Below are 23,711 nucleotides of genomic sequence, written 5' to 3'. Positions count from 1 at the left end.
CCCCAGGAGCTCCAGGTGCTCTACCCAGCAGTGGAGAGCAGTGTTTGAGGCTGAGCACCCTCTCCAGCTCCAGGGAATCATAGAATGGTTTGAGTTGGAAGAGATCTTAAAGGATGTCCCTTTCCAACCCCCTGCCATGGACAGTGATACTTCCCACAAGACTAGGTTGGTCAGAGACTGATCCAATCTGGCCTTGGACGGTGGCTATGGGAAGCAGATCTTCATCCCCACCCGACGCCATGGAGTCTCTGAGGTCTGCACTGCCACCATCGAGGCCATGCAGTGGGAGAGGTAGTGGCAGTGTGCTTCCCAGGAACAGGAGCCATCTGGCCTGGGGGACGAGGGAAACAAAGCCCTGAGACACCTGCATCCCTAGGAATCACACTCTTTACAGGGAACAGGGCAGATCTCTCTTCTCCAGGGAGGCTCTGAAATTCAGATGGAAAAAAATACATATTTTCCAACCATTATATTTAGTGAAAAGAGCTGTTCATCCACTTAAAATATAGGTGACAAGTACAAAAGGTATTTGTCATTCTAGAGCAGGCCAAATCTTCAGGAGATCCAAGATATATGGTACGCACCCATGGCCCAGCTTCAATCTGCTCTTACACTGTAAATTCCAATTACATCATGCTGCCTTGTTTAAATACCGTGAAACCTGGCTCATGCCCTAAGTATGTTTTATATATTGCCACATCCATTTGAAATAGATGGGCAATGTGTTTTACGGCACATGTGCAAATATCTCCATATTTTTCCATCTGGGGGTTTATGGGATCTTTCAGAAAATTAATAATGGGGCTCGGAGGAAATGTTCGACTTGGAGGCAGTAGCGGAGATTTATGGCTGTCCCACTGGATGCCAGGGAAAAGTCTGAAAGCACCGGGAGCAGACGGAGCAGACGAAGGCCCCACGATTTCACCGGGCATTCCCTGAGAGCTCATTTTGCATAACAGTCAGGACCAGGAATTTCCCCCTGCAGGCAGCAGGTTGACAGGAAGGGATTGTTCAGGAAGTGAGGAGCAAGGGACGGGGATGGGGATGGAGGTGCAGGTGAGGACGAGCATCCTGGGGGCTGCTGCCAGTTGCTCAGATTTGGGCAGGGCATGGGAATGACTGAGCCTTGCTGCGGCGGGGGCAGCACGGCCCGGCCACTCCAAGGGCCCGCTTTAGCCGCCCTGCCTCACTCCCAGCTCCAGGTGCCGTCTGGTTTTGCTGGAAAAGGGACAGTGTGTATGTGTGTGCTGGCCAAAGGCACCTCACTTCTGGCTCAAGAGGCCAGCTAGAGCCTGCTGTGGTCTGCTGGATTTCCTGATGGATGGGCTGCACCCAGGGCTCCCAGGACAGTGACCTGAGCAGTACCAACGCTGTCCCGGGGCCACAGGGATCACAGCATGGGTGGCCAGCTGGGCTGGGAAGGGACACTCAAGAGCCACCACATACCAAAAGCCACAAATGGCCCTGAGGTCAGGTTAGTGACCCATAGCACAGTCCTGGACCTTTAAACATTGGAGATTACTTGCTCCCAGTGTCATGTGTCTGGCAGGACACAGGCAGGGGACAGGAGGGGACTGTCAGGATGCAGCACCTGGCTTCAACTGCTGCTGCTGCAGATGTTTCTTTGGGGATGTCAGTGCCAGATGTCAGAGACCCAACCCAGGCACCTTTAGACTCCTTGAATGTGCTGAGCTGGGTTTGCTCTGCCCATCTTGATCTCCTCACTCCCTGTGCTGTGAGCAGGACCATGATCTCCACTGTGGCCAACCCAGGAGTCAGCTGGGGACTGTGATACCTGGGCTGGCCTCTGCCTGCTCTCAGACAGGGAATTCTCCAGGACCAGCCATCTTCTGGGACTGCCACCTCTCCCTGCTCCTGCACAGCTGAGGGTTTCCCATTGTGTGGGTGTGCAGGAGGGAAGCAGTGTGTGGTGTTTGACAGTGGAGAGGCTGATTCTCCAAGATTTTGGGATAGAGCATCTTGCCCAAGATGAAAACATTGTCTGTTTATTGAGTCTCACAGTGGCTGTGTAAATAGAGGATCAGCTTTGATGGATGCAGAGGGTCTGATCCTGCCCCATGCAGAGAAATCATTGATTTCTGCACAAGGATGCTGAGCCCAAGGCATGGGGGTGCCAGCATGGCTCTGATGGGGCAGCAGCAGCCCGGGGTGGGTGTTCTCTTTGTGCCACTGGCAACAACACCATAGGGATGCGTCCGGGCCAGCCTGGGGCACGTGCAGGGCCGGGGCTGTGGCAGAGCACTCTGGGGACCCCTCTTCCCTCCCGCCTCATCCTCTCCATTGCCACTGAGGTGGGAAAAGCCCGGCAGGAGGGAGCTGACGGGATTCTCCAGATGGTGCCCCGCTGACCCCAGCTGTTCCCCGTCCTCGGCTCTTCCTTAGGAAAACACGGCTCGGGCCAGCCCATCGATTAATGGTTTCCTCATGTTCCCCCCCAAGCCGGGGGGGGAAGCTCTCCCTGCTCCTCAGGCTGCTGAACTGAGCCCCCTGCCTCCCTATGCCCCCAGACCCCACACAGGTGCTGCATATCCTGTGCACACAGGGAGCATGTGTTTAGCCAGTGAATTGTGCCCTTGTAAAGATGAACAAGGGATGGATGAAGGACTACATGAACAAATGAATTAATGACAGGTAATTAACGCTGGTGTAATAAGTGCCCCCAAGGCTGGTAAAAATACACTAGGCATATTGAAGAATGGCACATTTCTCACAGCTTTGCGAGGACAAGAGGGGCTTTGGAGCAATTAAATTCCCCAAACACTTGTTTGACATGGTCATGAGTGGGAAAAGTGTGCCCTGCCCTGGTCCTACAGCCCCTCTGGAAGGAGCCTGAGTGGGTGAAAGAGCCGTGGTTGAGATTGGTAGGACAGGAGCAGGGCTGGGAATTGCAGAGGCTGTGCGTTGCTTAGGAAGCAAAATTTAGGATGTTAATGAGACTTGTGAGGGCTGTAAAGTGCCAAGTAAAACACCGTGCTTGGGTGAGGGGTGATGGACAGAGTGCTGCAGTACCAAGGGCATGGGACAGAGGATGTGGCACTGGTTGGATGGACAAGATGTGGTTGGTTGGACAGGTCACCACACCTGAGGAGTGGCAGCAGGCCACAGTTGCCTCATACCGTGTCCACAGGTGGCACAGTACGACTTGTCCGTGTTATTAACCATAGAAGCCTGAAGAGCATGGGCTGGCAGAGCCACCATCACTGCTTTCTGACAGCTGAAGCCACTACTAAGATCCACTTGGATCTGCAGGGCAGCATGAACAGAAGCTGCTCTGTGTACCAGAGAGCATTAGGAGAACAAGGAAAGACCAAGTCAGACCATGATGGGGGTCACTCTAAGTAGGTCTTGCCCCTTAGAGGCTCAGCTCCTCACCAGGAAGAATATTCCCACATCCCAGCATTGAGCTGTGCCCTGTTGGCCAAGCAAAACGCTCTTTGCTTGATCCTGTTTCACCTAAGGAATGTGTTTTCCTGTCTGATGCAGTCAATTTTATTTATGTGGTTACCAAGAGCAAAATTATGGAAAATACACATACATCCATTTGTGTGTCCACTCCGGCTGGGGTTCAGCTGTTCAAACTCCTGTCATCTCTCATGAGTGGAGCTGGCTGGACAACACAGAAAAAGAGTATTGAGTTTTCTGTAGTATTGTCACATTTTGTGTCTTTCTGTGGCCAAATTCTGTATTTTCATGAAAGATGTCCACTGGTGTTATGAAATGAGAAAAATTTTAACCAGCTGCAAAATTCAGTCCCAAAGCAGGGGGGAAATTGCAAACTCGGCCTCTCTTTCCGCTGCCTTTGTGTCTCAAATGCTTTGCCCCAGCTGAATACTGGGAAAAGACCTGTTTAATAAAAAAACACGGATCGAAATGTGCGTGGTGGATTTGGCCCTTCCCACATGGGCCGGATCCGCCGCCTGCAGCAGCCGGTCCCAGCCCGGGGCTCCCGGCCGGGCGAGCTCGGCCAGCTGCGGCTGCTGCAGCAGGGCGGGGCAGCCCCGCTCCAGGAACACACCGCAGGCTTTGCAGATGCTTTGCTGAATTAATGCTTTTTTCCTTGAAGAGCTATTTTGGAAAACGTACAGCTTTGTAGAGCCAAGCAGAGCTTGCACTGCAGTCTCTCTCTCTTGCCCTTGCAAAGCCCATAGCTGTTGGCTGCAGCCACCAGGACTGTGTGACACACCCTGCTGCCACCTGAGCCCCCTGCCCTGTGTCACCCACGGCCTCTGGCCACTCCCAGTGGTGTAGAGCACCCACCACCACCAAAGGGGTGGACAGGGCTGGGTTGGGTGCTGGCGGGTGTGGAATTGCCCCTGGATTTGCAGCCCTCCACCAAATGATGCCTGTGCTGGTGTGTGCTCCAAGCCCTGCCTGATCTATAGGGCAGGATGAGCAGCACCTCTGAGCAAATCCATGGTGCCTCCTCCACTGCCCTTGGTGTCCTGGCACCAGCTCAGGGCAATCCAGATACAGTGACCCAGGTACAGCCAAACCCATGTGCAGTCCCCAGTTCCCAGCTGATCGTGCTGGAGGGAGAGGAATAAGAAAGGTGAATTCTTGCTTTGGACATGGAGGTGACATAAGCAGGAGAAGTCAGGAAAAGTCCTTCAGGGATCAGATTCAGTGAAGAATGTCTTCCTCAGTCTAGACTCAGTGCAGAGCGGCTTCCTCCAGTCCTTCAACCAGGATTTTAGGACATTCCCCAGCCAGAGGGAGAGAGGGAGAGTGCTCTCCTCAGCACACACCATGGGGTGGGGGTTCTGCTCTGGCATCTCTGATCTGCCCCAGCAGGACACTGAGATGCCAGCTGGGAGCCATCCTTCCTCAACAGTCCCAGATGGCAGAGGTGAAAGAAGAGGGAAGAGCTGTTGGGAGGATAAATGGAGAACTCCAATCACCAAATTCCTCAGAGTTTTAGGTGCCCCACTTCAGTGGAGGAGAAATCAGGTCCCAAAGGAAACCCTGGAGTTCTCTGCCTGAGAAGGCTGTGCCCAGTGTTTTTGGGGAACATAGACACCTTGTGCGTCTCCTTGCATGGAGAAACCACATGCTGCTGAAGCCCTGCCCTAAGAAGTAGCCATGCCTGTGGTGCTGCCCTGCTCTTTCTGGGCTGTGGCTGCTGAGAAGAGGGGTCAGAGAACCCCCACACCCCAAGGAGTGATGTTGAGGGATGATCCTGATGAAAGTCGTGTCCTTGCACTCCCAAAGGGTGTTCCACCACTGACTTCTGTGTCAGGACTCCTGCATTTGTCCAGAGAAGCTGTGGCTGTCCCATCCCTGGAAGTGTCCAAGGCCGGGTCGGATGGGGCTTGGAGCAACCTGGTCTAGTGGAAGGTGTCCCTGCCCATGGCAGGGCTTGGAAGAAGGTGACCTTTGAGGTCCTTTCCAACTCAAACCATTCTGTGACTGTTGAGTGCATGGGGTTGGAATGAGCCTGAGCCAAGGGCAAGTCTGGTGAAAGCAGCCATGGGAGGAAGAGGAGAACTGGGTGGCCCAACTACATCAAGAGCCATCTCATGGCAGAGGCCAATAGTCTGTGACAATCTAACAAGAGGAGCCAGGGATGGGAGAGTCCCCTCAGCTCAGAGAGGAGGAAAGAGGGTCTCTGTAGGGAGGGGAATAATATCAGCTCATCCAAGCCCACATGGTCCCACCTACCCATTACCCCTCAGCTTCTGGCCTCCCCACACCTCTGCCCATGCCCTTTGTAGGCACCCAAGTACCCATGGGACCTGAACAATGGCACTGCAGGCCTTCCACAGCTCTGCAATGTCACTTCCAGCACCTCCAGCAGCTTCACCAGTGCACCTGCATGTCCACACAGACATCCCCAGGGCCTAGATCCTCACTCCCCAAATTCCCTTGTCCTGAAACCCAACAGTGCTCCACTAGTCTCTTCAGCTGGAAGCTCCAGCACCACCCTGGGATGCTGAAGCCCAGAAGCACCAGCCTGGCATGGGGAGTCACACAAGCTGCCGCGGGCTGGAAAGGGTAAAGTTTCACGGAAGACCATTAGGCTACAACCCCTCACTGAGCCATTCAATAAGCAAGGCAAGGTTTGTGTGGAAAGGAATATCTATTGTCAGAGCACCTATTATTTCTATTTGTATTTATTAAGCCAAGACCGCTACAATCTCAACATGGGAAGATACTGGTGTCTGTTTAACCAGAGACTAATACATGGTGAAGAAGATATAAAAGCCTAGAGGTGGGTCAATGAAAATTCTTTCTTCCTGTCACCTCTGCCTTGTGCATCTCCGTGGACAACCTCGGCCAATTCTTCCCAGGAGAGCACGCAGTCTGGCCAGCTCTGAAGATGCACACCAAGGCACATGGTCACTTGGTGTCTCAACAGAAACAGGAGGAATTATGTCAGTTGGTACCAGGTGAGAATACAGGCACATAGACCTGGGTGGATGGATGATGGCTCCAGTCAGGCTGGCCAGTCCAGCGCAGGTTCAGATGGAGCAGGTGGACATGGGAGGGGAAAATGGTGTGTCCAGGTCTTTCTCACTGGGTTGTCTGGACTAGGCACCAGGACAGTGGCAACCAGGGGTTGCCAGGTCTGTTCCTTTCTCCCTGGTGGACACAGTCCTGCCTGGTAGTGGCCACCAGCACACTGCCAGGGCTTGGCTTCTCCCTATGGCACTGCAGCACAGCACAGGTCCTGCCCCAGCCAGCAGCACTGGTCTATGTGAGCCCAAGGTCACTGGGGAATCAGGCCTTGTAAAAGTTCATTTGTCCTTCCTGATGGAGGTCCTGGGGCTGGACACTCTGCAGCACTGAACAGTTTCCACTCAGCCTGCCCGCACATCAGAATGAGGGACAGAAGACTCTGACCTCCTGTTCCTCCTGGGCAGGAAGAAAGGCAGAGAGGTCTGGCAGCAGCACATTTTCAGAGTGAGGAAGAATCATACCCTGGATGCTGGAGAAGGGAGAGCTGTCAACTGAGATATCAGCACTGGGCAGAAGACAACTGTGTTAAAGGGAATACAAAAGCCTTGAAAATGAGCTCCAGAATGCCTGGAGCAGGGCACCAATCCCCTTCAAGCTCCTTCAAGGTGACAGGCACCCACAGGAACTTGCTCCACTTTGCTCCTCATTAAAGGTTTGTCATTACTGCATTGTTTTTAATACACACTTAGAGAGAAGGACTGACACGCACACCCACCCGTGCACACGCACACAACAGGAAACCATTGCCAAAATATACACTATAGACAAAGAGTCCATTCACACTATGGATATGTACAGAGTCTGTGGTGCAGTCTGGCAGTGCCCAGCTGGGCTGGGGCTGGCAGGGGGGACAGGGTGGGTGCAAACCCCTCAGGGCTTCACACACTTGCCCTTCTTCTCCCGCCGCTGCAGTTTCCGGAGGCGCCGTGTCCAGGCATCCCGCCACTGGATCACCAGGCTGTTCTTGTCGGCCATCAGTCCGGGCCGGTCAGTGGAGTTCTCGCTGATCCCCATCACCAAGTACTTCTTGCTGATCTGGATCTTGGGGCACTTGCAGGACAGGTCTTTCAGGTGGATCCACAAAAAGTTGTCACCGCGCTTGACCCGCTCGTCACGGCACTTGTAGACAGAGAGGATGTTGATGGTGAACTTGGCCCAGTTGGCCACTGTCTCCATCTCAAGGATGTTCACCTGGACCACTGAGGGTAGAAAGGGAGAGGCACAGTGATGAAGGATGCTTTGCCTTGCTCCCCAAAGGAAGGTTGGGAATGGGAACTGCCCTTCCCCAGCAGCCCCAACTGCCTCATCCATTGCAACTCTGGGGACCTCTCTCCATAGGGAGTGTCTCCCACCCCCTGGATGCTTTCTTCTGCTCCACCCATGGCCAGCCCTCATCTGCCTCTGGGCCAAAGCCCAGGGTGGCTCAGGGAAGTTGGAGGTCCTTACCATAGTCCTTCTTGCAGTACTTCTTCATGTTAATCTTGTAGTTGCCCTTGGCTGGTTTGCAGTAGGAGTCACAGTCTGCAGCAGAAGAACAGTGGGTTGAGCACTGAGGGGCCTGGGGGGACTCATCCCACCAGGGGAAGAGGGAGGGTGGTGGAGGGGACAGCAGCAAGACCCAGCCTGGCAGAAGGTGGTGGGTCCTTGACTCCTCCTGAGCCAGGCCCTGAGCACTGCTGGGGACAGGGGTCTGTTGAGTCCAGCTGCTCCCCTGGCACCTCACAGGAGCTGGGGGCTCAAGGACCAGCATGAATGGCTGATACCACATCAGCTGGGAAGAGGAACCAAGTGACCTTGCATGCATTGAGCAGACTCTGTCACTTGTGGCAATGGTGTCCTGCAGGATAAGTCGGCACAGGGGTAGTGGAGGAATCCTGGGGGCTCCTTCCAGACACAGAAAGGGATGGATGGGAAGTATGTAGGTGAGGTGAGAGTGGCCTCTGTGGAGGGCTGGCAGGGGCCATGGCCAAGGAGAGTCAACAGAACAGCTGTGACCCTGCAGTCCTGGGGGATGTGGGAAAAGAGGATTTGGCACCAGTCCCACAGTCAGCCGCACAGGGGACACATCCACAGGCAGGTGTGACACCGGACCAAGGGGGTCCTGATCTTCAGAGTGATTCAGCTCTCAGGGGCCAGAGTGGTGGGAAGCACCCTCAGGGGACAGCCCCTCCAGGGACCTGTGCCTTGTAGGTTCCCACAAGCGAGGAAGGGGACTCAGGCTGTGGGAAGGACTGGGTGCTGTGGGCTCTGGGATGGGGCTGTGGGGTATCCCAGAGAACACAGCAGGCTGAGGCTGTAGCACATCCCAGGGGAGGCCATAGGGTCCAGACTGAGACTGTAGCACAGCAGTGGTGAGGGAAGCTCTGCCACATCACTCCTGTGCCCAGGCATCCCCTGCTCAGGCTGCTCCAGAGGGCTGGGGAGGCCACCAGGCTGTCCTCCACTACCCTGCTGTCCCCCAAGGCTCCTGTCCTCCAGGAAGCTTTTTCCTGTGCATTTCTAAAGCCTCTAGATTTGCATCTCAAGCAGAGGGAGGGCAGGGAATGCCTCTTTCCTTCTCCCCAAAGCCTTTGATCCCCACAATTGCCTGAAGCAGCCCTGCTCTCCTTCTTTCTTTACCCTGCCATCTTCCTTTGAACATCTCAATTTGTCTCTTTCCAAATGGCATGTTTTTTTCTGAGCCCGTCTTTCTTCTTTTCTCTGCCTTTTGCAGGTTCTCCCTCTGGTTTGGCCCCACGTCCCAGGACAGAGTCAGCAGCCTCTAATGTTGTCTTTGTTTGCAGGTTGCCACAGTGATCACTGGGGATGGAGGCAAAGCTCTGGGGGAAGATGGGGAATAACAGAACCCTGTGCCAAGGGGAGGAGGAGAAATGAGGAAAGAAAGAAGCCCAGGAGCACAAACTCACCCTGGGCTCTGCTGTTCTCTCTGTCCAGGTCCTTTTTATCTGGGACTTCATGCCACCTGTTCCAAATTTGTCAGTGATAGAAGCAGTGCAGCATGAAGCCAGTTCTTGGCAGAGGAGGATGAGCTCTGATTCTCAGTTCAGCCCCCCCATGCTGCCCCTCTCTCTGCCTGGGCTGGCAGAGCTGCCTTGGCCCTGCTGCCTCCCCTGAAGCAGCCGAGGTGGCTGCAGAGGGGGCTCAGAGCCTCTCCATACAGGGGGGTGGCTGCTGCGTGTGCTGGAGTGCTTGGCGAATGCACTCACCCACTGCATCCCTGGGATGTGCTACAGCCTCAGCCTGCTGTCTTCTCTGGGATACCCCACAGCCCCATCCCAGAGCCCACAGCACCCCTGAGCCAGGCCCCAGCCCCACACACTGCTCTGCCCTCTCCTGCTCCATGAAGGGACTCGAGGCACAGCCTCCCACGCCCGTCAGGACAGGAGCCCCTTTCCTCCCCAGCCAAGGGCACAGAACCCATCCTGCCCCTGGCAGCAGCTGCCACAGGCCTGCCCATGGACACGAGGGGGGCACGGCCTGGGCTGGGTGATGGGTGCTGGGCTGGGGGACTGTGGGGTGATGTGGGGTGGGAGGAGGCTGTGGGGCAGCCTCAGCCAACCTGCCGCCCCTTCCCTTGGCAATGGGGATGAAAGAAAAGCAGAAAGAAATCCCGTAACTGCCCTGGGCTCCTGCTCATGATTAACAACATAACACTGTGATTCAAAGGAGCTAGAAAATGGTTTTGGGAATTAACAATTTAGGATTAGTTTAGGGATTTTTTAAACCACGGCTTTGTGCTGTGGAGGAACATTCCTCAAATGTAAAATTAATTCCTGCTCCCCTTATCTAAGAAACTTGGGAAGAAAAATATGTCCAAATAACTGGAAACATTTCTGTCCCTTGGCCCTGAGCACATGGCCTCCTCCATCACTGGGTGTCAGGCAGACATGGCTGCTGTGGCTGGAAAGGGGCAAGGGATGTCAGGGCAGAAGGATTCTGGCTGTACTTCCCCAGACTGCCTCTCCCTGAGCATCCTGTCCTGTTCCTGCAGGGTTTTGCCGTGGGGGGGGCTCTGCTCAGGAGCCACAAAGCCCCGATCACACCCCAGCGATGGAGCATGGCTCCCTCCTGCCTGGGATGCTGTGTGCCCGATGGGGCTGCTCCACAGACAGGCCCTGAGAGCCCATGGCTTTACATCCCGCAGGGCGGTGGGGAGAAGAGCTGCTTTGGCTGCCTTTCTGCTGTGTCTGTGCAGCTGGATTGGGCAGCCAAGCCCCACAGAAGGGATGGGGGTCAGCAGAGACCTGGCACAGCCCATGGCGTGAAAGTGCACCCACAAACCCTGAAATGCTTCTGCATCTCCAGGATGTGCTACAGCCCCATCCCTGGCACTGCTGCATGTCCAGGACAAGTTACAGAGCAATCTCTGAGACTGAGACATCGCTGGGATGTATTACAGCCCCATCCCTGACACTGCTGCACCCCCGGGATTCACCACAGCCCCATCCCAAGCACAAATGTGTCCTTGGGACACGCTACAGCCCCAGCTCTAACACTGCTGCATCCCTGGGAGATGCTACAGGTGCAGAGTGGGAGGAGGCAGCCGAGAACCAGAGCCACTGGCCTGGTGTGGGCATTCCCCATCCCTGTGGGGAGTGCATGTGGGAGAGGTGGCAGGTTTGCACATCTGGTTTACTTCTCCTCTCCTTGAAAAAAAGGAATATTTTGTTTTAAGAGAGATGTAACTTAATCAGGTGCTATGGCTGCAAATCTTTTACTGCTTACTTTGAATTCCCTTAAAGCCTTGTTTTGCACTCCATGAGTTTTGTTAATTCTGCTAATGGGGAACGTGGATTTTATTTTTTTTACACTAAGTGGAAAATATTTTAAGATAATAATAATAAAAAATATGAGAAGTGGACCGAGGACGTTTCATCACTAAGCCAGTCAGTTGCTCAGGCACAGACCTCAAAGCTGGACCTCAAAGGCTTTGGAAGATTGGAAAGGCAGGAAAAAGCTGGCAAAAGTGAGGCAGAAGATGGCAATGTCAGTGAAAAGCCTGGACACACCCGGGGACTGAACCCCAGCATGGAGGAAGATGGGGAGAGGGCGGGAAGCCCAGCACCTGAGCATGGCAGCCCTGAACAATGTCCTCCTGTTCCTGCAGCCAGCACCTGCTCCAGAGGCAGGGCGGGAGCTGGGCAAATGGGGGGAGAAGGGGCTTGGAGGCTGCCTGAGGTGCTGAGGCCCCTTGGGGAGTGCCTGCTCAGGGACAGCTGGGGGCTCCTGAGGCAGAGGGATGTAGGCAGAGGGGCACCAGGGAGCAGGCAGGGTGTGGGTAGAACTGGCAGCCCTGCTTGCAGGACAAGCACACGAGGTGCAGGTAACCCCGACAGCGCAGCCAGGGCAGCATCACCCCCATCTCTGATCCCCCCAGCCAAGGGAGCAGAGGATCCCCACTGGGTCCCCTGATCCTCCAGGGCACCAGCTCTGGGCAGAGGCAGCTACATTGCATTATGGATATTTGAGCTAGAAGCCAGAAATCTTAAACCAACAAACCCACAGATAAACTGGAGGCAGTTTGAGGCAGACCCGCTCTGCTAAAACAGAGCAAACAACCCAGCTCTCTGCCAGTGCTGTTATTGTGCAGCTGAACAGCTCAGACATCATTGTGAGGCTGCTCCTATTTATAAAGCACTGGAGGGGAGTCACCTTGATTAACTCTGCTCCACGCTGCACTCTCTGTTGGCAATAAACCAGTCAAATCTCTCATTCCATCCCCCCTTTTCTTCCTTTTCCCAAAGCCTGATGTTCTCAGCTCTCTCCTCGCAGCCAGCAGGGTGGGCAGGGCAGCCAGCAGCAGAGATGGTGCTGCTTTGCCCTGTCCCATGCAGCTTCCCCCAGCATCTTCCCATGGGGCAGGATGTGCACTCCAGGTCTCATCACTGCCCCTCTGCCACAGTGAGGAGTGAAACCTCTGCCAGATCCAGGCAGGGCTGCTCCTCACTGAAAACACCCTCTCTTTTCCAGAGCCTCTAGGGGCAGGGCTGTGAGGGCTCAGCAGTGGGGTGCCAGGCTGTGCAGAGCTCCCAGGCTCTGTGCTACTCCTTGGGGTCCATGTGTGCTAAGCCAGCACCGCTCTGCAAGGCGCTGCAGGTTCCTCCTTGTGCATCTCCCCTCTCCATCCCCATCCACACACTTTACTCCTGCCAGAGGAACACAGTATCATTAAGGTTGGAAAAGGCCTGCAAGACGATCGAGTCCAACCTTGAACCAAATACCACCATGCCCATGAAACCACATTGCAAAGGGACACATCTACTTGCTTTTTGAACACTCTCAGGGATTGTGACTCCACCACTGGCCTAGGTAGCCTGGTTCACTGCCTGACAACCCTTGCAGAGAAGAAATTTTCCCTGATGTCCAACCTGAATCCCCCCTGGCACAGCTTGAGGCTGTTTTGTCTCGTTCTATGACTTGTTCCCTAGGAGCAGAGCCTGACCTCCCCCTGGCTGCCCCCTCCTCTCAGGGAGTTGTAGGGAGAGAAGAGGTCCCCTCTGAGCCTCCTTTTCTCCAACCTGTGCCATTTCATCTCCTTCAGCAATTCCTCATCAGACTTGTGCTCCAGGCTCTTCCCAAGCTCCTTTCCCTTCTCTAGACATGCTCCAGCCCCTCAGTGTCTGCCTTGTTGTGAGGGGACAAAAATTCCATCTCTTCAACGCACCTCGTCCCTGGCTCTCTCCTGCAGCCAGCGAGTTCATGCATGGGGCCATCCTGGAAAACGTTCCCAGAGGGCTGGAGAGCACATCCCAGGCACACAGCAGCCTGGGAAGAGGCTGTTGGCATTTTCCACTGCCAAGGCAAGGTGGCCTTGGTAAGGAGAGCTGGGGAGATGGATACAAACAGAACACTGGCTCTCCAAGAAAGGAGTAGGCTTCCTTGGGATAGATGTACCCCAAACGGGCACAGGGAAGTTGCTCACTAAATATGGGTGTGGGGAACTGGAGAGGCCCTGCTGTCTTCACAGGAGGGTGTGCCATGGGATGGAGAGGAGGCTTGTTTGGGATGTGTATTCCAACACAGTGGAATGCAGGGGCAGACCGGGCTCTTGGGGACAGCAGGAAGAGGGGTGGCCCAAGGAGGGAAGGGGCTGCTTCTTTCCCAGGTTTTCCCCCTCCACCTGGCTTGAAATCCCTACAGGGGATAGACCTGGGATGGCTGGGAACAGCCCCACTGCAGTGCTGAGGGAACTGCAGAAGGAAGAGGAGGGGAAGGAGGAAGGCCCTGCTACAGCCCTCTTTACCCTGCTGGGTGCATCCTGCAGCACTGGAGGGCTCAGCATGGTGGCACTGGATCCAGGGGCTGGCACAGCCCTGCTTGGTGCCACTGGGACGTGCCATGACACGGTGGGAGCTCAGAGCACTTGGGTGGGACCTTGGTCCCTGGCCAGGCTGGAAGAAGGACCCTAATCCATCAGCACAGGGAGCATCCATGCACCCACCCAGCAGTGTCCAGCCCCAGTCAAGCCTCTGCAGAGGCAGAAGAGAACCTGCAGCTTGTACTGAGATGCCAACCCTCCCACTCCAGTCTGGGGAACCAGGGCAGCTCTTGAGGAGCTCCAAGGACCATGGCAGCAATGCCTCCCTAGCCTGTGCAAGGCCTGCAGTCTGTCAATGGAGCTGTCACCTCCCTCTGGGTGACCACAGCAGTGACACTGGTCCCTCCATGGTCCAATTACCCATGATCCCATCACCCTGTGCAGCCAGGACAAGCAGCTCATACCCAGACCCTTCTCTCCTCCAGACCTGGACGACGTGAGCACCATGTCACCCACGTCCAGGGGAGACCTGGCAGGCTGTGCCCCAGCACAGGGGCCCTGGAGCCTGCCTGAGACCAACCAGACCCGCCGTGCCCCAGCACCTCCCAGAGAGCTGGGTTCGTGCAGAGGCCAGGGACACTCAGGAGAAACGTCTTGCACTGGTGCTGATAAAAGGAGGTCAAGCAAAGCCAGCCCCAGGCACCCACTGGTGCCATGTGCCACAATCCCTGCCTTAACCTGCCGAGGGATGGCGAGGCCCCAGTGGGCTGCATCCCTGCTCTCCTCCTTGGAGGCAATGGAGAAAGCCTTTCCTGAAAAAGTCCATCAGTCTTAGTCAGTTCCTTTCCAGAAATGCACAAGATTTTAAATCTCAGTCACATCTTTCATCAAAATTTTTTACCAATTTTTTTTGCCAAATAGTTTGGTAGAGCTTAGCCCTCCCCCGTGCTGTGCCAGGGAGAAGGAAGGTGGGATCTGCCCCCAGGTCTCTGGGTAGGACTGAGGCCATGGACTCGGCCAGGGACATGGAGCACTCACCTGCAGGTGCCTCTGTGCTGGTGACCAGGGAGGTGGGGTTGATGGCAGGAATCTCTGGAAAAGAAAGGGAGAGGTATCTTTAGGATGAGATCCCCAGCCCTGGGGGTGACAACTGGGCAAAAGCACTCTCAAAATGGGCCACAAGGAGATTTTGTTGGTCACAAATGAGAGATGATGGCATGAATCTGACCTGACCATTGCAGACTATTGAATAGACCTGGAGATGCACAAACTGAGCTCAGTAAATCGAGCCAGGCTGCAATTCTGCAATCCCCAAAGGCCCTAGGTAGTTGTGTGGGGATGTGTGCTCCAGGGATGGATGCTTCCCGAGAGCTCAGCTCACCTGAACTGAGTTTGGACATCAGACAGGTGCTTGGCTGATCTCAGCATGCCTCAGGCTGCCCAGTGCAGGGATAAATGTGGGAAAAGATAACACTTTCTCAGGACTCTTGGCAGCAAAACCTGGGGAAATTTTTTTCCTAAACTCAAATTTGGGGAAGGCCAGATAGAGAGGAGCCAGCTCCACCAGTCACCTGCACAGCCACTGCTCCAGCAGCCCAGCAAAAGCTGCATGGTCGGACATTGTTCTTCTGCCATTTGGGTCAAATTCAAACCCACTGTGACAATAAAACAGTTTTACGCTGACCACAGGCTCTGGCCTTGCCCCAAAAGTGACCACACTCAGGGCTCAGCTGGGTGAGAAGAGCATGTGCTGTACCAAGCAGAGACCCAGCAGAGCTGTTTCACCACCTGGAAGCACTGACCCAAGGGGTTATCCAGAGCCTCCTGCGCTGGGGCAGGTGAAGCCCAGGTCACCCTAGGAAGGGATCAGAGAGCCCTACATGAGCACCTCCTGGAGAACACCCATAAGGACAGTCAGCCTCTTGTCTGGGCCTCCCACCCACCACAAACCATCCAAGGGGAGTGGGGGGCCAAGGAGCATCCCCTGGGGCCCGTGAGGGTCCCTGAGTGCAGGGCGAGGCGTGGGGCACTCACTGATGCAGGGGGCCACGGGCGAGCGGCTCTGCTGGTAGCCCTTGGCGCAGCGGTTGCAGGTGAGGCCGGTGACGCCGTCCTTGCACGGGCACTGCCCCGTGGTCTGGTTGCAGGTCTTGCCGGCCGCACCAACGGGGTGGCAGTCACAGGCTGGGTGGGAGAGAGAGAAATGGTTATGTGAGAGGGGAGGCACAACACAAACCCCAAACTGGAGCCAAGGTGCAGTCCCAGAGCGGTGAAGAGGAGGGAGACCATTCCAGAGCACCACTGGGAATCAGCTGCTGGGGCTGGCACAGCACAGAACCAGGTGGACCCATGGGTCTGGACCAACTGTGGCCCCACATGTGCTGTGAGCAGCACAGGCAGGAGGGTGAGTGGACAAAGGCATTGGCCAGGGTATGGCCTTGCTGACAGGGGTGCTCAGGAGGAACATCTGGAGCCTCTGCAATTCCCACAGGTGCCTGCAGCCACCAGCTCTCATTTAAGATCTCATCTAACTCCAGGGAGATGTTCCTATTGCAGCAGTAAAAACCATTTTCTCCACTTGCTCCCCTACCTCTGAGCTTTTCAGTCCACAGAGCTGAACCAACACTGGGTTTTTACACAAACCACAAACCCTGTCTTGATTTTAGAATGAAGCAGGTTTTCTCAATGTTTCCCAAGCTCATAAGCCTCAATGCCCCTCCTGACTCCTGGAGACTCTGGGCAAAGGATGACCCCACACCTTTCTACCACAGTCTCTCTAGGGACAAGCCACACCTGAGGTGGGTGAAAGTTGTCTTTGCTCTCAGAAGAATGCTCCACCATGTCACACTGGATGATGGACCCACTGAGGGTTGTCTACATGGAGGGATGTGGGAAGGAGATGCTTGCTCAGAGGAGGACCTTCCCATCTGCTTGCCTGGAGCTGGGCTGGCAATGAGCTGGAGAGGTTTTCTTGGCCTCCATCAGTGTAAAAGTTGAACGTGATTTCAAAGCAAAACAAAAACATCTCCCCCACCCACCCCCACAGCCCCCTGATGTTACCGTTTCCCTAATTTTCACCAGATGGGACTGGTGGGAGTACCATGGCACTTGAGCCCTCCTCCTGCACAGCCAGAAACCAGAGCGAGCAGCCTCTAATGGGGACCAGATGCTCCATCCTTATCAGATCTTGGCTAGGACTAGAAGCGGACATCTTTCTGACAGGGATATTTTGGGGGCTCAGCTGTGATAACAAATGGCAGCGATCAAGGGAGTCTTGGCATGACACAGGGCTGTTGGAAACACAGGGCCTTTCTTGGGCCCCAGTGGTCTGTTCCTGGTGTAAAGTTTATGGACAGACATAACCCTCAGCCCAGTCAGGATCCAGTTCATCTAAGCTGATCTCTCTGCATGCGGTGGAAGGTGGATTTCAGTGACGCCGGATGTTCTACCCAGATCAGTAAGGCAGCTTTGCTCATCTTAAGTGCACAACCAATCAGTGTCATCAGGGTATGAGCTTGGTCTCTGCCAGACCAATCTCTGCCCACTTGCCCTACCACAGTGGGATTTCCCACAGTCCCACAAAAATACACTGTTCCCTCCCGTTCCCACCGGATGAGCGTCCCAGGCGAGAGCGCTGTCCCTGACAGGTCCCGCCTTGCAGCACGGTCCATCCCAGCACTGCGGCTTTAGCATCTCTGTCCGTCCTCATCCCAACAAAACCTGTGGAGGGGGCTGGCTCAGGGAGCCTATCCCAGCCCCAGGGAAGGCAGGCCCGGGGGCACAGTGCAGCTCTGCACTGCTGCCCACACACTGGGCCCTGCTGCTCCCAGCCTCTGGCTGCCAGGATCTGGCCCACAGAGCCTGAATGGTGGATTAAGTCACTAGCTTGGAGCTTAACTCATCAAACTCTGCTTGCCAGAAAGCATGTCTTGCACCTCATTTTGAGGGTATTTTTGCATCTTGAGGCTTAGCTGCTACTGCTTCACCAGTTTTCATTGGAGAAAGGCTCACAGTTTACAGCTTTGTTTAAATTACTGGGATTAATGCGCAGCCATCCTTTATTTGACTTTTCAATTAGCACCATTGAATTAATCCTGAAGGTTGCTCTGCCTTTTCCATCCTCCCAGCTTTTCTATCCCACAGGGTCCAGCAGTGATGCTGGCAGTGGAGGGAAGCACTCCTCGCTCACTGGCCAGTGGCTGAGGGCTCTGCTCATTCAGACACAACCAGCAGTTGGTATTTCTGGGCCTATTTCAAGGATGCTGCATCCCAGCAGAGGCAAACCATGGTCGAAGAGTTATTTAGTAACACATGCTGGGGTTTGCTTAAATAAGATGTAGTAGTTCCTGGCCTCTGCATTAGTGATTTGCCTCCTGAATATTAAATGAGCCATCTGCAGCCTGGTCTAGTGGAAGGTGTCCCTGCCTGTGGCAGAGGATTGGAACCAGATGATCTTCAAGGTCCCTTCCAACCCAAAGCAGTCTGTGATTCCATGAGCACCTGCCTTCATTGCGACTCTCAGCCTCTGCCCTGGGCCAGTGCTGTGGTAGGTGCACAAACCTTTGTTTAAATCCACAGCACACTGTTCCCATACCCCTGCTCCATGCCTGCTCCAAACATCCACTGAGAGGATCCTTGCCTTGCCTTTTTCCTGCAGGAGTGTAGATACCTGAGCTGCAGGTATGGGACACATCTTTGGAAAAAACAAGTCCAAATTGTCTTGTCACACCTCTCTGTATTTATATGCCTCTCTGGGAGCAGCAGCTCTCCATTGCCAGCACCTGGGACCTTGCTCCTCCTTTCAGGAGCTCCCAGTCCCAGCAGATCCACCTCTATATAAGGGAGGGGTGGAAATGCTTTCTGCTTTACTGAAGGAGGGGCGGCCAAAGAAGCAGAAGCATCAGAGATTTTATTATTAACTCTGTTCTCCGAGGGAGAACCAGGAACTGGCTCCCCAGACCCAGGGTACCACCTTTGCTGCCAGATCCTCCTCAACATATGCACCATGGCAGGGGTTGGCCCTGTGCACACGTTCATCTGGCTCGGCTGAGCTTTGCAGCACTTCCCAACCACAGCAAACCCTGCCAGCCCTCCGGAAGCAGCATCCCCCAGCCAGCCTGGCAGAGCCCTGCCCGTGGCTTGGCACAGGGACAGAGGTTTGTCTGAGGGGGCACCTGTCCCACTCCTCTGCTCCTCTGCAGCCCAGGCACTGCTGGCTGCCATTTCTCCTGTGCTGCAGCATTTGCACTCACACCATCCCATCAAATCCTGGGCATCCTGGGATGCTTTGCCCATCCTGTCCCCTCCAGAGGAGCCACCCTGGATCAGAGATACTTTCCATCACTGTAATGCTGCACAATTACTGCCCTGTGAGGGTGGCGGAGCAAGACTTGCACTGACAAATGGTGGGCACATGCAGGTGGGAGCAGCCAGGCCCCCTCTGCCTCCCCCATTCCCTGCAAGGAGAGGACTTGAGCCATAGCCAGGTGGGAAACACTGCAACCTGCAGCTGTCCTGCTCCCACAAACCATGCTATATTCAGTAAGCCTCCCTGGTCCCAGCCATATCCAGCTTGCTTTTATAGGTTTTGGCATTTTTTCTATTATTGCTCTTTGGTAAGCGCTCTCTTTCCCATCTGGAGCAGAAACTGAGCCCCTCAATGCCCAGGGAAGTGGTGCTGGGGGCCCTGGAGAGGGGAATGCCTGCAGGGCGTCCACTTTGCTTGGTATTGTATCAGTTTTGGAGCAAAAATAGAAGGAGCTGGTCAGAGAATTACAGAATATCCCAAGCTAGAAGGGACCAAATATGATCATTGAATCCAACTCCCAGCCCTGCACAGACCCCCCAACAATCCCACCCTGGGCATCCCTGGCAGTGCTGTCCAAGCTCTCCTGGAGCTCTGGCAGCCTCATGGCTGTGCCCATTCCCTGGGGAGCCTGGGCAGTGCCAGCACCCTCTGGGGGAAGAGCCTTTCCTGATCTCCAACCTAAACCTCCGTAACCCAAAGAAAAGCAGAAACTGTTCCTTGGGGAGGGCTGGGACGTGAGGAGCTGCCTCAGGAGATGAAGGGTGAGGTGGAGGCAGCACAGCCACCCTGGTGCCTCTCAAGTGTTGGGGGAGAGCTGGGGCTGCCTGCCAGCCCTCAGCACGTGACAGAATCCTCATGGAAAAGAGAATTTCGCTGCAGCTGCCCCAGTTTGGTGGTGCTGCAGCAGGAGCTAGGGGCTGCTGCCATCCATCCCTGGCCTCAGCAGAGCCAGGATGCCTCCCGGGAATGGGACACAATCTGGGATGCTGTGCCATAGACCATCAGGATACATGCCTTGTCCTGCCTCCTCCTCCTCCTCTCTCCCAGTGTCTCCCCTGTGTCACCCTGAGGATGCTGGCCCCTGGCACAGCTTGGGACCTGGCTGACACCTGACACAATTTTCATCAGTGGTGTGCTGCCAGGGGCTGCCATGCCCACAGCCATAGCTGTGGCATGGCTTGGCCAAGGCCATGGGGTGGAACAGCTTGTGGTCCCTGGGAACCCGGGCTGTGAGGGGGATGTGTCAAGTCAGCTGCTTGGGTTGTTGAAAATGATTGGCTCAGTTTGCTAATGAGCTGGCTGCAGGTAGGGCTCCTCCTGCCAGTGCCCTCTCAGCCCTGCTCCCGCTGTGACACCGCATGAACGTGGGAAGTTTCTCCCTTCACTCCATCCTCTCAAGCATTCCTGGCAGTAGCAAGGATGAGAACAGGCACTGGCACATATCAGGCAATGGAGGGCTTTCCTTTATTATATCCCAGCCTGAATGAGCCAGACCTCCAACACCACTAATGCACCTGACAGGGGAGCCCCAAAAGTCAAATCCTTCAATTCAGGTCTATGCCCACAACGTCAGTGGTCCAAAACCAGCACCAGTAAATCCTGAAGGCCCTACATGAACACACAAGCATCGTGTTCTTGCAGAAGGGAAGGAGCCTGGTGCCCACGTGGTGCAGAATGCATTGGAGAGAGATCTGAGAGGGACACTGTGCTCCCTTCCAGGAGGGACTCACAATCAAAGGCAGAAAAACAGGGATCAGGGATGAGTTCTCAGCCTCTGAACAGCCATGGCTGACTTCCTGCCCATCTGATGTTCAAGTCTGGATCTCAACAGTCCTTAGGGACAGGCAGGGTGATTTCTTATCTCAAATTCTTTGGTGAAACTATTGTTTTGAAAAGGCTCCATAGACAGGCTGAGCAGGCAGAGGGAAGAGGAACCAGACAGGCTTGGCCAGGAGTTAAGAGGAGGGAGAGGAGAGGTACAGGTCCCATGATGTTTGGCACAGGCTAGGGACCTTGAGAGGTCAAGCTGCAGTTTGATGGCTTGGAGCCAGTGTGGCTCCTGGCCAGCTCAAGGCCAGTTACCAGGAGCCACAGTGCTCAGCATCTCCCCAAAAACAGACCCCAAGAGTCATCCCACAGCTGAAAAACACAATGTGGGGTCCAGCCCCACGGCCCACGTGGGAGATGTGAGCTTCACCAGCATCCCGAGCCCTCCAGAGCAGGGAACCCATGCTCCAAGAATGTCTATATCCTAGACAACATCCATATCAGAGACAGGTTTCCAGCACTTTTAGTCATGTCTGCTTCAGCACCTCCCCAGCATCTCTCCAAACACTGACCAATGGAGATAGTAACTGCAAACACACCAGAACCCTCCCAGGCTCCTGGCAACCTGCTCTCTCCCTTCCAGTGATCCTCCTCCACCTCGAGTTGGTGCTGAGCTCAAAGTGCTATCCCTGCCTGGTGCCCTTGGGGTGGTACAGGAGATCGGGGTGCTGGTGGCTGGAGCTGACCTGCAGCTGTCAAAGCGAGCAGAAGGAGATCCCAAGGATGGGAAGGGAGAGCAAGGAGACTCAGAGAGATCCTGTCACTCATGTGCCCCCAGGGAGCCCCCAGCTTACCCTTGCAGGCCTTGCGGTCGGTGATGGCCTTGCTGAGGTCGCGGTAGAAGCCCTCCTTGCAGTAGTGGCAGTGCCTGCCCGCCGTGTTGTGCCGGCAGTTGAGGCACACGCCGCCGCTCTTGCGCCCCGACAGCTTGAACAGCTCCATGTTGAAGCGGCAGCGCCGCGCGTGCAGGTTGCAGTTGCAGGCTGTGGGGGAAGGGGAGATGGTGAGGGCTGAAGGTGAGATTCAGGACCCTCTGGGTGGGCTGCAGCTGCCCTGGTGTTCCCCACTGCAGGGGGGTTGTGCTGGGACTGGGATGGACACAGCACAGCACAGCTTGTCCCAGCGTGCCGTCCAGATGTGCAGCACCTCCGCCCTGTGGGGCTGGTGCCGTGAGGTCAGGGCAGAGGAGGAAGGACACGTGTTGGAGGAACTGGCACCACTCGGCTGAAGGGAAGCAAGTGTGGGATGGAGGGCTGCAGCTAGGAGGTTTGGTAGTGCCATCTGAGCACTTGCAGCCCCATGGTCCCCTCTGCCCCTTCCCTGGCAGCTGCTCTGGTGACAGAGCCCACCCAGCCTTCCAGCAGGACCACCCACCTCATGCCAGGCTGTGTGACAGCCCTCCCCTCCAGCTGAGCCCCCAACTCTTTATATTTATGGCTCTATCTTGTGTGCATGAGCAACACGCACAGAGAAACCCACACAGCAGCCCCTGTGTGCTCACATCCCTGTGTGTGCATGCACAAACATGCACGAGCACACGTGCACACAAATATACCCACAAACATATGTGCACGCAGACATGCACCAAAACCCCCCAAAGATGTACACGTGCCCACAGGCAGGCACACACAGATGTGCACAGAAACATCTGCACACCCTTACATGTGTATGCAGAAATTAGCCCCGGGAAGCACACAGCCCTCCCGGCTGGTTCCATGTGTGTGAGATAAAAAGGCAAAGCACTGCCTATTCCAACTTAACACTCTTGCAAAAAGATAATGGGAACAAGATTTCCTTCGGCAAAACGTGGCGCCCTGCTCCCCCAGCCCCGGCCCCCTCCCCGTGCTGGTAAATTGAGGTTGGGTGAGAGCTTTTCCAGGCGTACTGTGAAATTCATTAACGTGTCGGCCCAGATTTAACTGCCTGGCCTGGCCTGTGTGAAGTTGCCTCCCCGCAGCCAGCGGAGCTTCACCCGCACAGATCAAACACCGCCTGGCCTGCCCCGGCGCTCTGGCCACGGGCACACTGCAGGGAGAAAGAGCAAGCCCCAGCTGTAACAAAGAGGTTTTGGAGGCTTGAGTTGAGCAGAAGGTTAGTGCCAGCACACTCAAACCTCGGCTGCCCCCAGAGCTCCCCTGAGTTATGAGATTAGTGAGAAATCACATGGCAGGCATCAAAATAACACCCAGTGTGGCTGTAGTGCCTGTTCCTTTTGAGCTATTTTCTTTTTCCCTGGTGACAGTGGAAAATAGGGATTTTTAAGGAAATTCTGGGTTGTGGTGTGTAGAGGGAAAGCAGCAAATACCGCCCAAGGCCCCAGGTAGCACAGGATGCTGCTGAACTGAGGATGTTGACATTCAAACAGGCTTTGCCAGGGCTGGAAGAGACACAGTGAAGTATCCTGACAGCCAGGGTGCCCTTGCAGGCTCCAGATAACAGGACAGGGACAAGACAAGGTGGTTTTTGCTACAGAACTGTGGCAAAGGAGCACGTTTTGGGAGGAGAGGAGCCTTGTTTTCCCCTTGCAGCAGTGAAAGGCAGGTGGGGTCATCCCAAAAGGCAGTTCTGTGTCCCTCTTGGAATGCCCCCAGCACCCTCTGGGGAAGGAGAAAGACTGGCAGCCCAGAGGGGAGGCGATGGGCAGTGGAGGAGAACTCTTGGGTAAATGATTTGCTGCCCTTGGTGCAGGTCCCTCTCTGCCTCCAGTTTAATTGGTGACAGAGTAACTGGCGGGCCCTTCTCCTGGCATCATTGACCCTGGCACATCCTGACCTACCCCAGAACATTTCCCTCAGAACATGCTGCAGACCCTCTGATCATCCCAGGAGCTGGGTTTGGGGG

The 23,711-nt window shown here is 55.1% G+C and overlaps 1 protein-coding gene across 3 annotated transcripts in view; it reads right to left on the bottom strand.

Annotated features, from left to right (window-relative positions):
* Window positions 1-6,091: 6,091 nt before the first annotated feature.
* NTN3 (netrin 3) overlaps window positions 6,092-23,711 on the bottom strand; it is a 32,764-nt gene continuing 15,144 nt past the window's right edge. For all 3 annotated transcript variants that reach the window (XM_030958538.1, XM_030958535.1, XM_030958536.1), the window contains exons 3-7: window positions 21,665-21,853; window positions 15,770-15,919; window positions 14,774-14,827; window positions 7,924-7,998; window positions 6,092-7,676 (exon numbers count right to left, since the gene is read on the bottom strand). In XM_030958538.1, the coding sequence (XP_030814398.1) occupies window positions 7,348-7,676; window positions 7,924-7,998; window positions 14,774-14,827; window positions 15,770-15,919; window positions 21,665-21,853 (797 nt within the window). In that variant the 3' untranslated portion in view covers window positions 6,092-7,347. The remainder of the gene's footprint in view (window positions 7,677-7,923; window positions 7,999-14,773; window positions 14,828-15,769; window positions 15,920-21,664; window positions 21,854-23,711) is intronic.

Source organism: Camarhynchus parvulus, chromosome 14 (assembly GCF_901933205.1).
Source record: "Camarhynchus parvulus chromosome 14, STF_HiC, whole genome shotgun sequence".
In the NCBI taxonomy this organism is placed as follows: domain Eukaryota; kingdom Metazoa; phylum Chordata; class Aves; order Passeriformes; family Thraupidae; genus Camarhynchus; species Camarhynchus parvulus.
Note: the sequence above shows the minus strand (reverse complement) of the source record. Positions and strands in the feature narration are given on the sequence as shown.